Genomic DNA, 12,501 nt, shown 5'->3' on the forward strand with positions numbered 1-12,501 from the left:
TAAGGAAAACATATGAACAGCCAAAAAGCATATGAGGAAATGCTCAAGATCCCTCATCATAAGGACAAGGGAAAAAAAAAACACAATAAGATACCACCTAATCCCTGTCAGAATGGCAAAGATTAAGAATATAAAAAGTGATAAGTGTTGGCGGGGATGTGGTGAAAGGGGAACCCTCCTACACTGTTGGTGGGAATGTAAACTGGTTTAGCCACTGTGGAAAACGATGTGGAGGTTCCTCGAAGATCTAAAAATAGAACTACCATTTAATCCAGCAATCCTATTTCTAGGTATCTGCCCAAAGGACAGGAGAATGCTCAGTTGGAAAAGTGCTTATACATGCAATGTTTATTGCAGCATTATTTATCATTGCTAAGACATAGGACCAACCCAAATGTCCACAAACGGATGAATGGATTGAAAAATGTGGTACATATACTCTACGAAATACAACTCAGCCATAAAAAATAACAAGATCCTAGCATTTGATAGGAAGTGATTGGATATGGAGGATGTATTGCTGAGTGAAGAAAGCTAGGATATGAAAGAAATATACTGCATATATCCACTTAATATATACCGACTACCTACACTTTATGGTAGAGATAAAAATATTTGAGGGCATAAAAGCAGTGAAAATAGCTATGGATGCTGAAGACAATGTGGAACGGGGTTGGAGAAGGGAAGAGTATGGAGAAGGATAGTAAGAGAACAAATAGAGAGGCATGTCATTGGTGGGATGCAGAAATGGTTTATTACCTGTTGATGATAACATATATAGTGTTCTCAACTGGACTGATCTGGGAAGTATTTCATGTTGGGTCTTTTTACAAGCAAAATGATAAATAGAGATTGAATATTTTTTTAAAAAATGAGAATAATAAGAATAATCTGGAAAAAATGATGAAAAGCTATTTGATGATGAAGATGTGGATAGTAATGTCTTTATCTTGACTGATATGCATGGTATTCCTTCTGGAAAAAGAAATGCAATATACTGTAAAGTTATATGTGATTCAATGTAATATAAACAAGATTATGACAATAATAAATAAAAAAGAGAAAAAAGTAATAAATGAATACAGTAAAATGGCAAGATAAAAATCAACATACAAAAATCTATAGCATTTTTATATAAGAACAACAAGCTGACCAAGGTAGAACTGAAGAAAGCAATCCCTTTAACCATAGCCACAAAATGTATAAGATACCTAGGGATAAATCTACCCAAGGAAGTCTAAGACTCTACAAGAAAAACTATGAAAATTTTAAAAATAATATTGAAAATGAAACAAAAGGTGGAAGGACATTCCATGTTCCTGGATTGGAAGAAGTAATATAATCAAAATGGGAATTCTACCCCAATTAATCTACATATTTAATGCAATCTCTATCAAATTACCAGAGACATTCTTCACAGATCTAGATAAAACAATCGTAGAATTTGTCTGGAATTATAAAAGATCCATTGGATTGTCAAAGCAATCCTGCACAAGAAGAGAGGAGTGGGCTACATCTCACTCCCTGACCCCAAAATATATTACAAAGCTGTGATAATCAAAGCAGCACAGTAATTAGTGTGAATCGACAACCCTTGGAATGGGAAAATAATTTTGTAAATTATGCCTCAGATAAGGGACTGATAACCAGAATACACAGGGACCTCAAGTGGCTTACCTGAAGAAAAAAAAAAAAAACCTAATTAAAAGATGGGAAAATGAGGTGAACAAACAACTTTCTGAGGAAGACATATGAACAGCCAAAAAATGTATGAAAAAATGCTCAACATCCTTCATCATAGGGGAGATGCAGATCAAAAGCACAATGAGATACCACTTAATCACAATCACAATGGCGAAGATTAACAATACAAAAAAATGACAAATGTTGGCAGGGTTGCTGTGAAAGGGGAACTCTCCTCACTATTGGTGAGAATGTAAATTGGTCCAGACACTGTGGAGAACAATATGGAGGTTCCTCAAAAACCTTTAAATAGAACTACCATATGACCCAACTATTTCACTCCTGGGTATCTACAGAAAGGACAGGAGAATGCTCATTAGGAAAAGTGAGTGCACATCTATGTTTATTGCGGTATTATTCATGATTGCTAAGACATAGAACCAACTCAAATATCCACAAATAGATCACTGGATTGAAAAAGTGTGGCAAATATACCAGATGGAATACTATTCAGCCATAAAAAACAAGACCCTGGCATTTGATAGAAAGTGGATGAATATGGAAAAGAGAGAGGCAATACATTTGTGGGACACAGAAATGGTTTATTACCTGTTGATAATAATGTGTATAGCATCCTTAACTGAACTGGAGTGAAGTATATTTCATATTGGGTAAATTCACTTTGCAAGTTAAGTGATTCAAAATATAAAATAAATTAAAAGTAAAAAAAAAAAATCAGAGCTGAAGAATGTGTTAAAGGACAGCACAGGTGTTTCGTTTGGCAAGATCCTGACTATGGAAAACTGGAATGAACATAAGACTTGTGTTTTGTTTTGTTTTCTCCAAAAAACCAAAATGCATGGAAAAAATGTAATGTGCAGGAATTTACAGGTTAAAAAAATTAAGAAGCATAACAAAAAATAACCATTATATGTAAAGCATATTTGAATTGTCAAAGAAACTGATTTTTTTTTTAAGAGAGATGTTTTGCTATAGGGTGCATGAGCTCGCCAGAGAGACAGAGAGAGATAGAGAGACAGAAAGCTAGAAATTACCCCTTGAGGGAATGGCTATTCCTTAACCCCTTGTCCTCTGTTTTTCTCTCTGGACTTTGGGCACACATGCACATGCGTCTGGTGTGAATTTCAAGCTGCTGAATCTGGGACTGGAACCATGGTTGACCATGTGGGAGTCCAGTGCCTTAACCATCAAGCCACTTGCCGGCCCCAGAAACCAATTTTTTTTTTGAGAGGTTTTTGCCATAGGGCCCGTGCGCTCACCAGAAAGACAGAGAGAGACAGACAGAAAGCGAGAAATCACCCCCAGGGGGATGGCCAAGCCACAATCCCTTCTCCTCTATTCTCCTCTCAGGATCTTGGTCACGCACGCACACACACCCGGAGTGAGTTTAAGTCATCAGGTCTGGGACTCGAACTGTGGTCAACTATATGGGAGTCCAGAGACATAGCCATTATGCTAATTGCTGGTCCCACAAATTTTTTTTTTGGGAGAGGTTTTTTTTCTATAGGGTGCGTGTGCTTGCCAGAAAGAGAGAGACAGAGAGACAGAAAACGAGAAATAACCCCCAGTGGGAATGGCCATGTGGCATTCTCCTCTTGGGATCTTGGGCATGCATGCACACGCACCCAGCGTGAGTTTAAGCCACTAGGTTCAGGACTCAAACCGTGGTAGACTACATGGGAGTCCAGCGACATAGCCATTATGCCATCTGCTGGTCCCCCAGAAACCAATTTTTTAAAAGTATCTTTTTAGATAAGTGCACAAAATAATTGAACATTTGGTGATTGTTTATTTTATTTTTTAAAGTGATCATTGTATTAGGGTAATGTTTTATAAGAAGTCCTTAGCTCTTAGAAATGCATATTGGGATATTTAGGGATAGAATGATCTGATGTCTTGGATTTCCTCCACATTACTGCAATGTCTGAAAGGCATACAGGTGGGGGTCTAACTGGAACCAGATTTTCCATGTATTTATGGCTGTTGATGCTGAGCATCAGGTGTACTGGTTCATCACACAATTCTATGAGTTTGTATGTTCGAACCTTTCTATAATAAAAAGGCTTTTATTATAAAAAGTCATGGCATTAAATGTGACATCCTAAACAAAACTGACCAATTTTTAGAAATGAAATAAATACATGACCAAATTTGTACAGAAAGAAAACTGAAATTAAATTATACAAACAGAAACTGTATTTAAAGTTTAAGCCAACCAAATGGCCAGGGAAAACTGACCACCATCTTACAGCAGCTCTTCCAAGCCATACAAAAAGATAGATAATTTTGCTTATTTTCTCAGTCTAGCTCTCTGAACTCAAAACCTGTGTAAAGAGAACACTTGAGGGCCAGGCAGGTGGCACAGGTTTAGACAGCTGTATCTCACATGACTGACCGCTTGGTTCAAGTCCTGGATCTGAGGGCTTGAAAATCATGCAGAACGGTGTATCTGTGTGTGTCCCAAATACCAAGAGGAGAATAGAGGAGAAGGGATTATGGTGTGGTCATCCCCTCTGGGGGGTGCTTTCTCACTTTCCCTCTCTCTCTGGCAGATACACATGCCCTACAGTAAATTGAAAAAGGAAGAAAACAAAATAAAACACTGGAGATGGGCTCCCTCACAAACCAGCCAGTATCTTGCATACATTAGTAGCATATTTAACATAATAGTGTATTAAGTAAACAAACAAGCTTTGGTCAAGGAATGAACATATGATTTAATATTACAAAAAGAAACGTTTACATTATAGTTACTTACCTATAAAACAGTAGAAAAAAACATTTGATTATGATATTGGGTACAGAAAGGCCGTTGAAAGCAATTCAGTATGAGTTCTTGGTAAAACAAAACAAAACAAAACATTTAGCTAATGAATATTAAAAGGAAACTTCCAATTCCTTAAACCAACAGCAAACACCTTTAAATGTCAGAGGAATTATCATTAAAGTCAGGAGCAAGACCGAGATGTATGCTAGCACCTCTGCATTTCATAATAGCAGTGAGAAACAAAGCCAGAGCTATGATTATCAAAATTAATAAGGGGTATGAATTCTGGGGAGAATTTGTGATTAACGATGATATCATTAACTACCTTGAAAACTGAAAAGAATAGGCATGTGAGTGAGGCTTCAGTACCAGGTGCAGAGCAGATTATTCTGGGGAAAAATAACACTTAATGACAGTATCATTAACTATCTTGAAAATTGAAAAGAATAGACATGTGAATAAGGCATCAGTAACAGGTGTACAACAAATTGATATATAACAAAATTGAAAACTTTGCCACACAAATACAATAACTAGCTAGAACAATCAGTAACAAATCTTCCATTTGTAATATCTGTAGTAACAAAATTCCAAAAACTCTCTAAAAATAAGCCTATCAAAATAATAGAGGCAACTGTAAAAGTATAGTGATAGATTCAGATAAAAGGAGTGTGAGATGGACAGAACAGCATACAACATTCATTGAAGGGGAACGGAATATTGTGAAATTGAAACCCTCCTTAAGTGATTTACAAGTTAGGGCCTTGTATGTAGATGCCAAGATTACAATCAAGTGCTGGTTGCTGTCTGCTGCTCCCCAAATCAACCCTGGAAAACTACAGGAGGGAGAAAGAAATCAACAAGGTAAACTGATTTAATACAATCTAAACAACAAACAGGAGACATGCAGGGGAGACTGAAGACTGTGCTGCCCTGTTCCTGGTGCTTGCCAGGTGCAGCTGCAGGAAAGTTGGGGAGAGCCAATACCGGGCTAATACAGATGGCAGATGTCAGGCTGGGTAGGAGGAAAGATTTTAAACTACTGCCCTCCCTTCACTGCACATGCTGAGGCAGCAACTAGTACCACAGATGTCAGGAACTTGGGACATCAAGGCAGCCTGAAAGAAAGGGTTTGTTCCAGACCTGTGCTAATAACTATCAGAAACCACTTCAGTGGGTAAGGGCTTGCCTTTTAAAACGTAGTTATGATAGAATATAAAGAATGAGATACAAGTAAAACAATTGAGTGAATCTTGTGGAGGAAGGAAAGATACACTTAGGTAGAAAAAAAAAAGCCACTTATCTACATATTTAGAAGATACATAAGATAAGTTTCTTTGATGTAGAGAATAAATCCTCTAAAAGGAAAGGTGTGCGCTCTCCCTGGGTGTTGGTGCAGAGGGCCTTCTCTTCTCCCCGCCCAGCACTGGGATCCACAACTGTTCTCTGCACAGGCTGTGGTTGTGCACATACATGCTCAGGGATAGGGAGGGGGCATGTACCTAGGAACGCTCAACAAAAAGCCAGGAGCCAACACGAGGACTTTCAGGCATGAGGACTGAAGGGAGCAGAATCAGGTGAGCAGAGGGCACGGGTTCAGGCTGTGCAAGTGTCAAGGCTAGGACACAGGGTGACAGGAAGGACCTCAAAAATTTTGGCTCAGCACCTGCTGTGACCCTGGAAAAACCTGGGTAGAGCCATCTCCAACCTCTCTCCTCACACACTACCACTCCAGGGGGCTCTGAAGTCAGTCTTGGTTCCAAGGGCGCATGGTGGATGTCAAAGGACAGGAATATGGGTAGAGTCAGGAACCAAGGTCACTTCCCACAGGGAGGAAGACAGGAACACCACAGAATGGGCTTCTGCCCCTGCTGTCATCCGTGGGAAACCCTGGGCAGGGCACCGGATGTGCTGTCCCCTGACTCTTTGTCCGTGGTCTGAGGAGGGGAAGGCCTTGTCCTGAGAGCTACACTTCAGGTGAGGGGAGCAGAGAGGTCCTAGGCTGTGTTAGGAGTCAGGGTGAGAGACCCAGGTAGGATGAAGGAAGTGCTGTCGCAGGGAGCCCCATCCCAGTAATGCAGCCCGGAGCCACAGTGGGAGTGGGGACTCCTCAGGCCAAGCCCCTCCCACACCCGGATACCAGAGTTAGCTCTGCCTCCTGGGACCCTGGGAGTGAGGGCCCGGCCTGAGCGGAGCAGGCTCAGGTCACGGTCAGGCAGTGCCCGGAACCAAGGTCACCTCCAGGAGGGAGGAAGGAGGAAGGAGGGGTCCCCAAAGGACCGGCTTCCGCCCCTGCTGTCTGCCCTGGGAAGCCCCGACTGGACGGTGGGCCTTGATGGGGTTTGCTGACTCAGCCTCCGTGGTCTGAGGGGAGGAAGGCCTTGTCCTGAGGGCTGCGCTTCAGGTGAGGGGAGAGGAGAGGGCCTGGGAGGGAGGGAGGGAGGGGTCAGGGTGAGAGGACGGAGGGAGCCCCGCTCCAGGGAGTCGGACCCCAAATAACGAAGCAGTGCCCGCCATGACTCCTGGGCCATAGGGAGTGGGGAACCCTCAGGCTGAGCGCCCTCCACACTTCCTCACCTCCCCCTGCACCTCCCTCCACTTGCCCTCATCCCCCCCGCCCCACTCACTTCTGCCTCCTGGGACCCTGGGACTGAGGACCCTGTCTGAGGGGGGCAGGCTCAGGTCAGGGTCAGGCAGAGCCCGGAACCAAGGTCTCCTCCAGGAGGGAGGAAGGAGGAAGGTGGGGTCCCCAAAGGAGCAGCTTCTGCCCCTGCTGTCAGCCCTGGGAAGCCCCGACTGGACGGTTGGCTGTGGGATCCACAGCTGTTCTCTGCAAAGTCTGCAGCTGGGAAAATGCTCTGGGAGTGGGGGGACAGGTACCTCGGAGCCCTCAATCGAAAAACCAGGAACCAACACAAGACCCTTGGGAGTGAGGAGTGAAGGGAGCAGACTAAGGTGAGCAGAGGGCACGGGTTCAGGCTGTACAAGTGTCAAGGCCAGGACACAGGGTGACAGGAAGGACCTCAAAAATTTTGGCTCAGCACCTGCTGTGACCCTGGAAAAACTTGGGTAGAGCCATCTCCAACCTCTCTCCTCACACACTACCACTCCAGGGGGCTCTGAAGTCAGTCTTGGTTCCAAGGGCGCATGGTGGATGTCAAAGGACAGGAATATGGGTAGAGTCAGGAACCAAGGTCACTTCCCACAGGGAGGAAGACAGGAACACCACAGAATGGGCTTCTGCCCCTGCTGTCATCCGTGGGAAACCCTGGGCAGGGCACCGGATGTGCTGTCCCCTGACTCTTTGTCCGTGGTCTGAGGAGGGGAAGGCCTTGTCCTGAGAGCTACACTTCAGGTGAGGGGAGCAGAGAGGTCCTAGGCTGTGTTAGGAGTCAGGGTGAGAGACCCAGGTAGGATGAAGGAAGTGCTGTCGCAGGGAGCCCCATCCCAGTAATGCAGCCCGGAGCCACAGTGGGAGTGGGGACTCCTCAGGCCAAGCCCCTCCCACACCCGGATACCAGAGTTAGCTCTGCCTCCTGGGACCCTGGGAGTGAGGGCCCGGCCTGAGCGGAGCAGGCTCAGGTCACGGTCAGGCAGTGCCCGGAACCAAGGTCACCTCCAGGAGGGAGGAAGGAGGAAGGAGGGGTCCCCAAAGGACCGGCTTCCGCCCCTGCTGTCTGCCCTGGGAAGCCCCGACTGGACGGTGGGCCTTGATGGGGTTTGCTGACTCAGCCTCCGTGGTCTGAGGGGAGGAAGGCCTTGTCCTGAGGGCTGCGCTTCAGGTGAGGGGAGAGGAGAGGGCCTGGGAGGGAGGGAGGGAGGGGTCAGGGTGAGAGGACGGAGGGAGCCCCGCTCCAGGGAGTCGGACCCCAAATAACGAAGCAGCAACGCAGCTCTGCCCGCCATGACTCCTGGGCCATAGGGAGTGGGGAGCCCTCAGGCTGAGCGCCCTCCACACTCCCTCACCTCCCCCCACACCTCTCCCCACTTTCCCTCAGTTCTTCCTCCTGGGAGTGAGGGCCCTGTCTGAGGGGGGCAGGCTCAGGTCAGGGTCAGGCAGAACCCGGAACCAAGGTCACCTCCAGGAGGGAGGGAGGAGGGGTCCCCAAAGGACCGGCTTCCGCCCCTGCTGTCAGCCCTGGGAAGCCCCGACTGGACGGTGGGCCTTGATGGGGTTTGCTGACTCAGCCTCCGTGGTCTGAGGGGAGGAAGGCCTTGTCCTGAGGGCTGCGCTTCAGGTGAGGGGAGCGGAGAGGGCCTGGGAGGGAGGTAGGGTCAGGGTGAGAGGATGAGTGAGAACGGAGGGAGCCCTGCTCCAGGGAGTCGGACCCCGAATAACGCAGCTCTGCCCGCCATGAGCCCTGGGCCATGGGGAGTGGGGAACCCTCAGGCTGAGCGCCCACTGCATTCCCTCACCTGGCCCCACACCTCCCCCCAGTTACCCTCACCTTCTCCACACCTCTCCCCACTTTATCTCTCCCCCCCTTCACCCCTCACTTCTGCCTCCTGGGCATGAGGGCCTTGTCTGAGAGAATCAACTCAAGTCAGGGATCAGGCAGTGCCCAGAACCAAGGTCTCATCCCTGAGCAAGGTAGGTTTGTCAGTGTTGCAGGGATACATAATCGACTTTTGTCCTTGCTGCCAGCCCTGGGAAACCCCGTGCAGGGCAGAAACCCCGTACACTGCAGCACGTGTGTCCAGGGACTCGACTTCTCCCTGTGGCCTGAGGTAGGGGAAGGCTTGTTCTGATGGCTGCTCTTCAGGTGTGAGGAGTTCAGAGGGCACGGCTGACTTGGGAGTAATGGTGACATGGCCAGGGAGGACTGAGGAAGACCTTTGCCAGGAAGCTGGATACATTAAGCTGCCCTGCCCTGGCCCTGAGCCCTGGGATGCGCTGGGGGTAGGGGACAGTCAGGCCCTGTCAGCTCTATCTCCTGGGACTATGCAGATAAGAGCCTGAGTCTGAGGGGAGCAGACTCTGGTTGGCAGGGGACCAGGGCCAGGCAGCCAGGAACCAAGGTCACATCGATGAAGGCGAAAGGAGCTCTCCTCCCCAGAATCAGTGTCTGTCCCTGCTCTCAGCCCTTAGAAGCCCCAGGCAGAGCACCCGGATGTGATGTCCCCTAACTACACCTCTGTGGCCTGAAAGAAGGGAAAGCCTTGTCCTCAGGGCCGCACTTAAGGTGAGAGGAGCGGAGAGGGCCTGGGCTGAGCAAGGAGTCAAGGTGAGGTGGGGAATGGGGAGGGAGGACAGAGGAAAGACCCACCCCAGTGATTGAACCTCTGAATAATGGAGTTCTGTCCTTACCCTGAGTCCTGGGCCAAGGAGGGCAATCGTCAGGCTTAGTGCCCACCCCACCCCCACTTCCCATCACTTCTCCCTCCTGGGAGTGAGGGCCTTGGTCTGAGGGGAGCAGACTCAGGTCAGGGGGGCAGAGAGTGCCAAGGAACCAAGATCACATCCCTGAAGAAGAAAGGAGGCTGCCCTCAACAGAATCTACTTCTGCCCCTGCTGTCATTTGTGGTAAGCCACAGACAGAATTGCTCAATGTGATGTCTGCTGACTGTGCCTTGGTGGCCTGAGGCAGGGAAAACCTTCTCCTGAGGGCTGTACTTAAGGTAAGAGGAGTGGAGAGGCCCGTGGCTGAGGTAGGAGTGAAGGTGAGACGCTGGAGGAGGATTGAGAAAGCCTCCACTCCAGTAAGTGGGACCCCAAATAATGGAGTTCTGCCCCCATCATGAGTCGTGGGCCGTGGTAGATATGAGGAATCTTCAGGCTGAGCACCTCCCTCACCCTTCCCAATCAATTCTGCCTCCTGGGAGTGAGATCCTCCATCTGAGAGTAGCAGACCTAGAGTGTGGGTCAGGCAGCACCAGGAACCAAGGTTACATTCGTGAGGGAGGAAAGCCAGGCCCCCCACAGAATGGCTTCTGTCCATAGGAAGCCCTGATCAGGATGGCCAGATGCAACACTTTCCATTGACTTCCACCTTGGGGGTTGGGCAGACCAAAAGCCTTTGTCTGAGGAGTGGGCTCAGGCCTTTCCAGGTACCAAAATGAGATCATAGACGAGCAAAGGAGGCTTTGTCTCCAGAAGGGGGAGGACACCAGAACCTTGCCTCTGACATCAGCCCTGAGGGCCTTGACATGGGAGCTGGCAGGTTTTCTGAGGTCCACATCTTTGTCTAACAAATTAGGAGCCTAGTATAAGAGGAAGGGACCAAGATGAGCAGGGAAGAGCAGTGTCGGTTCCTTCAGTGCCTTCTGCTCCCCATCAGGAATGAGAGCTCTTTCTTTGAGAGAGTCTCTGCCCAGCATCAGATTGCAGTCTAGGTTCTGCCAGGCAAAAGGTGAGGTCCTGAGTGAGCAGCCAGCAGACCACCTACCTCGGGACAATGGAGACCTTTATCATTCTGACTGTCCTCTCATGTAGAGCTGGAATCCCCAGAGCTGGGCTTGCGTTCTGTAGCCTGAGGGACTCTCCCCAATTACTCTTACAGGAGTTCTGAGAACAGGTGAGAGACCTTGGTTGGAGGCAGCATCATCACCTCACTACCAGAGCAGGCCCAGATAGTGCCAGGGGTCCAGGCGAGGTGCAGGCCCTGCATGTGAACCCTGGGTCCTATTTGGCCCAGGTAAAGGGAAGCCCACCTTACCCTGTCCACCCTCCCTACTGTCATCTCTCTAGCCTAGAGCTCTGCAGGCCCCCAGCACCCTGAGGAGCTACCTCACTTTCTTTCATGTTCTCAGGGAATAGGCTCAGCAGGAGGACCCATGTACAGGGAAGACCTGTAAGTTGTTCCTTGTTAGAGCGACAAAAGTGTTTTTCTTAACTAATGCCACTCACACACTTCCTCTCTCCCCCAGACCTGCAGATCCCTTGTCTAGTCTGTACCATACTCCTGCCTGCAGCTCCAACCCTGGTCATCATGCCTCCTCCTCCTCCAAAGCGTCGACGCTTTTCACTTGAGGAAGGCCTTGGGCCACAAGGTGAGACACTGGGTACTGTGGGTATACAGGTGCCTTTAAATGTGGAGGAGGATGCTTCCTCCTCCAACTGCTCCTCCTTTCCTTCGTTACCTTCCTTTTCCTCCTCTGGCTATCCTCCAGATTTGAGCACCTCTGAAGAGGTTGCTGCTGCTGCTGCTGCTGCTGTGACACTGAAGCCTCTCCAGTATCCTCAGAGAGCCTGCTGCTCCCCCACTGCCATGACCTCTGCTCTGTTTCTGGAGTCTGAAGAGGGTTCCAGAGGCCAAGAAGAGGAGGGGCTGAGCTCCTCACAGGCCCTGCCAGAAGCTGAGTCCTCGCTCGAAAATGAGATAGAAGGAAAGGTGTCTGACTTGGTGCACTTCCTGCTGCACAAGTATCGAGTGAAGGAGCCGACCACCAAGGAGGAAATGCTGAGTAGTGTGATCCAGAATTACCAGGACTTCTTCCCTGAGATCTTAAGCAAAGCCTCTGAGTGCCTGCTGCTGGTCTTTGGCATTGATGTGAAGGAAGTTGATCCCATTGGTCAATCCTATCACCTGGCCACCACCTTGGGCCTTGCCTATGATGGGATGCCTAGTGATGACAACTGCATGCCCAAAACTGGGCTTCTGGTCATCGTCATGGGTGTGATCTTGATGCAGGGCAACCGTGCCACTGAGGGGAAGGTCAGGGAAGTGCTGAATATGATGGAGGTATATGCAGGGATTGAGCATGTTATCTATGGGGAGCCTGGGAAGCTCCTCACTGAAGAATGGGTGCGGGAGAATTACCTGGAGTACAGGCAGGTGCCCGGCAGTGATCCTGCCTGCTACGAGTTCCTATGGGGTCCAAGGGCCCACGCTGAAACCAGCAAGATGAAAGTTCTGGAGTATTTGGCCAAGATCTATGGGAGTGAACCCACAGCCTTCCCACTGTGGTATGAGGAGGCTTTGAGAGAGGAAGAGGAGAGAGCCCAGGCCACAATGGCCATTGCAGATGATAGCACTGCCATGGCCGCTCCAAGTTCTAGTGCCACCGGCAGGCTTTCCCCCCCCCCGGGG

The 12,501-nt window shown here is 48.6% G+C and overlaps 1 protein-coding gene and 1 pseudogene across 1 annotated transcript in view; both read left to right on the top strand.

Moving 5' to 3' along the window:
• LOC102468052 (tRNA methyltransferase 10 homolog B-like) overlaps positions 1 to 11,110 on the top strand; it is an 18,708-nt pseudogene extending 7,598 nt beyond the window's left edge.
• LOC102468476 (melanoma-associated antigen 10) overlaps positions 8,625 to 12,501 on the top strand; it is a 7,978-nt gene continuing 4,101 nt past the window's right edge. The window contains exons 1-3 of the mRNA XM_027768086.1: positions 8,625 to 8,709; positions 11,339 to 11,461; positions 11,582 to 12,478. Of these exons, the coding sequence (XP_027623887.1) occupies positions 11,401 to 11,461; positions 11,582 to 12,478 (958 nt within the window). The 5' untranslated portion in view covers positions 8,625 to 8,709; positions 11,339 to 11,400. The remainder of the gene's footprint in view (positions 8,710 to 11,338; positions 11,462 to 11,581; positions 12,479 to 12,501) is intronic.

Source organism: Tupaia chinensis, unplaced genomic scaffold (assembly GCF_000334495.1).
Source record: "Tupaia chinensis unplaced genomic scaffold, TupChi_1.0 Scaffold145456_1, whole genome shotgun sequence".
NCBI lineage: Eukaryota > Metazoa > Chordata > Mammalia > Scandentia > Tupaiidae > Tupaia > Tupaia belangeri.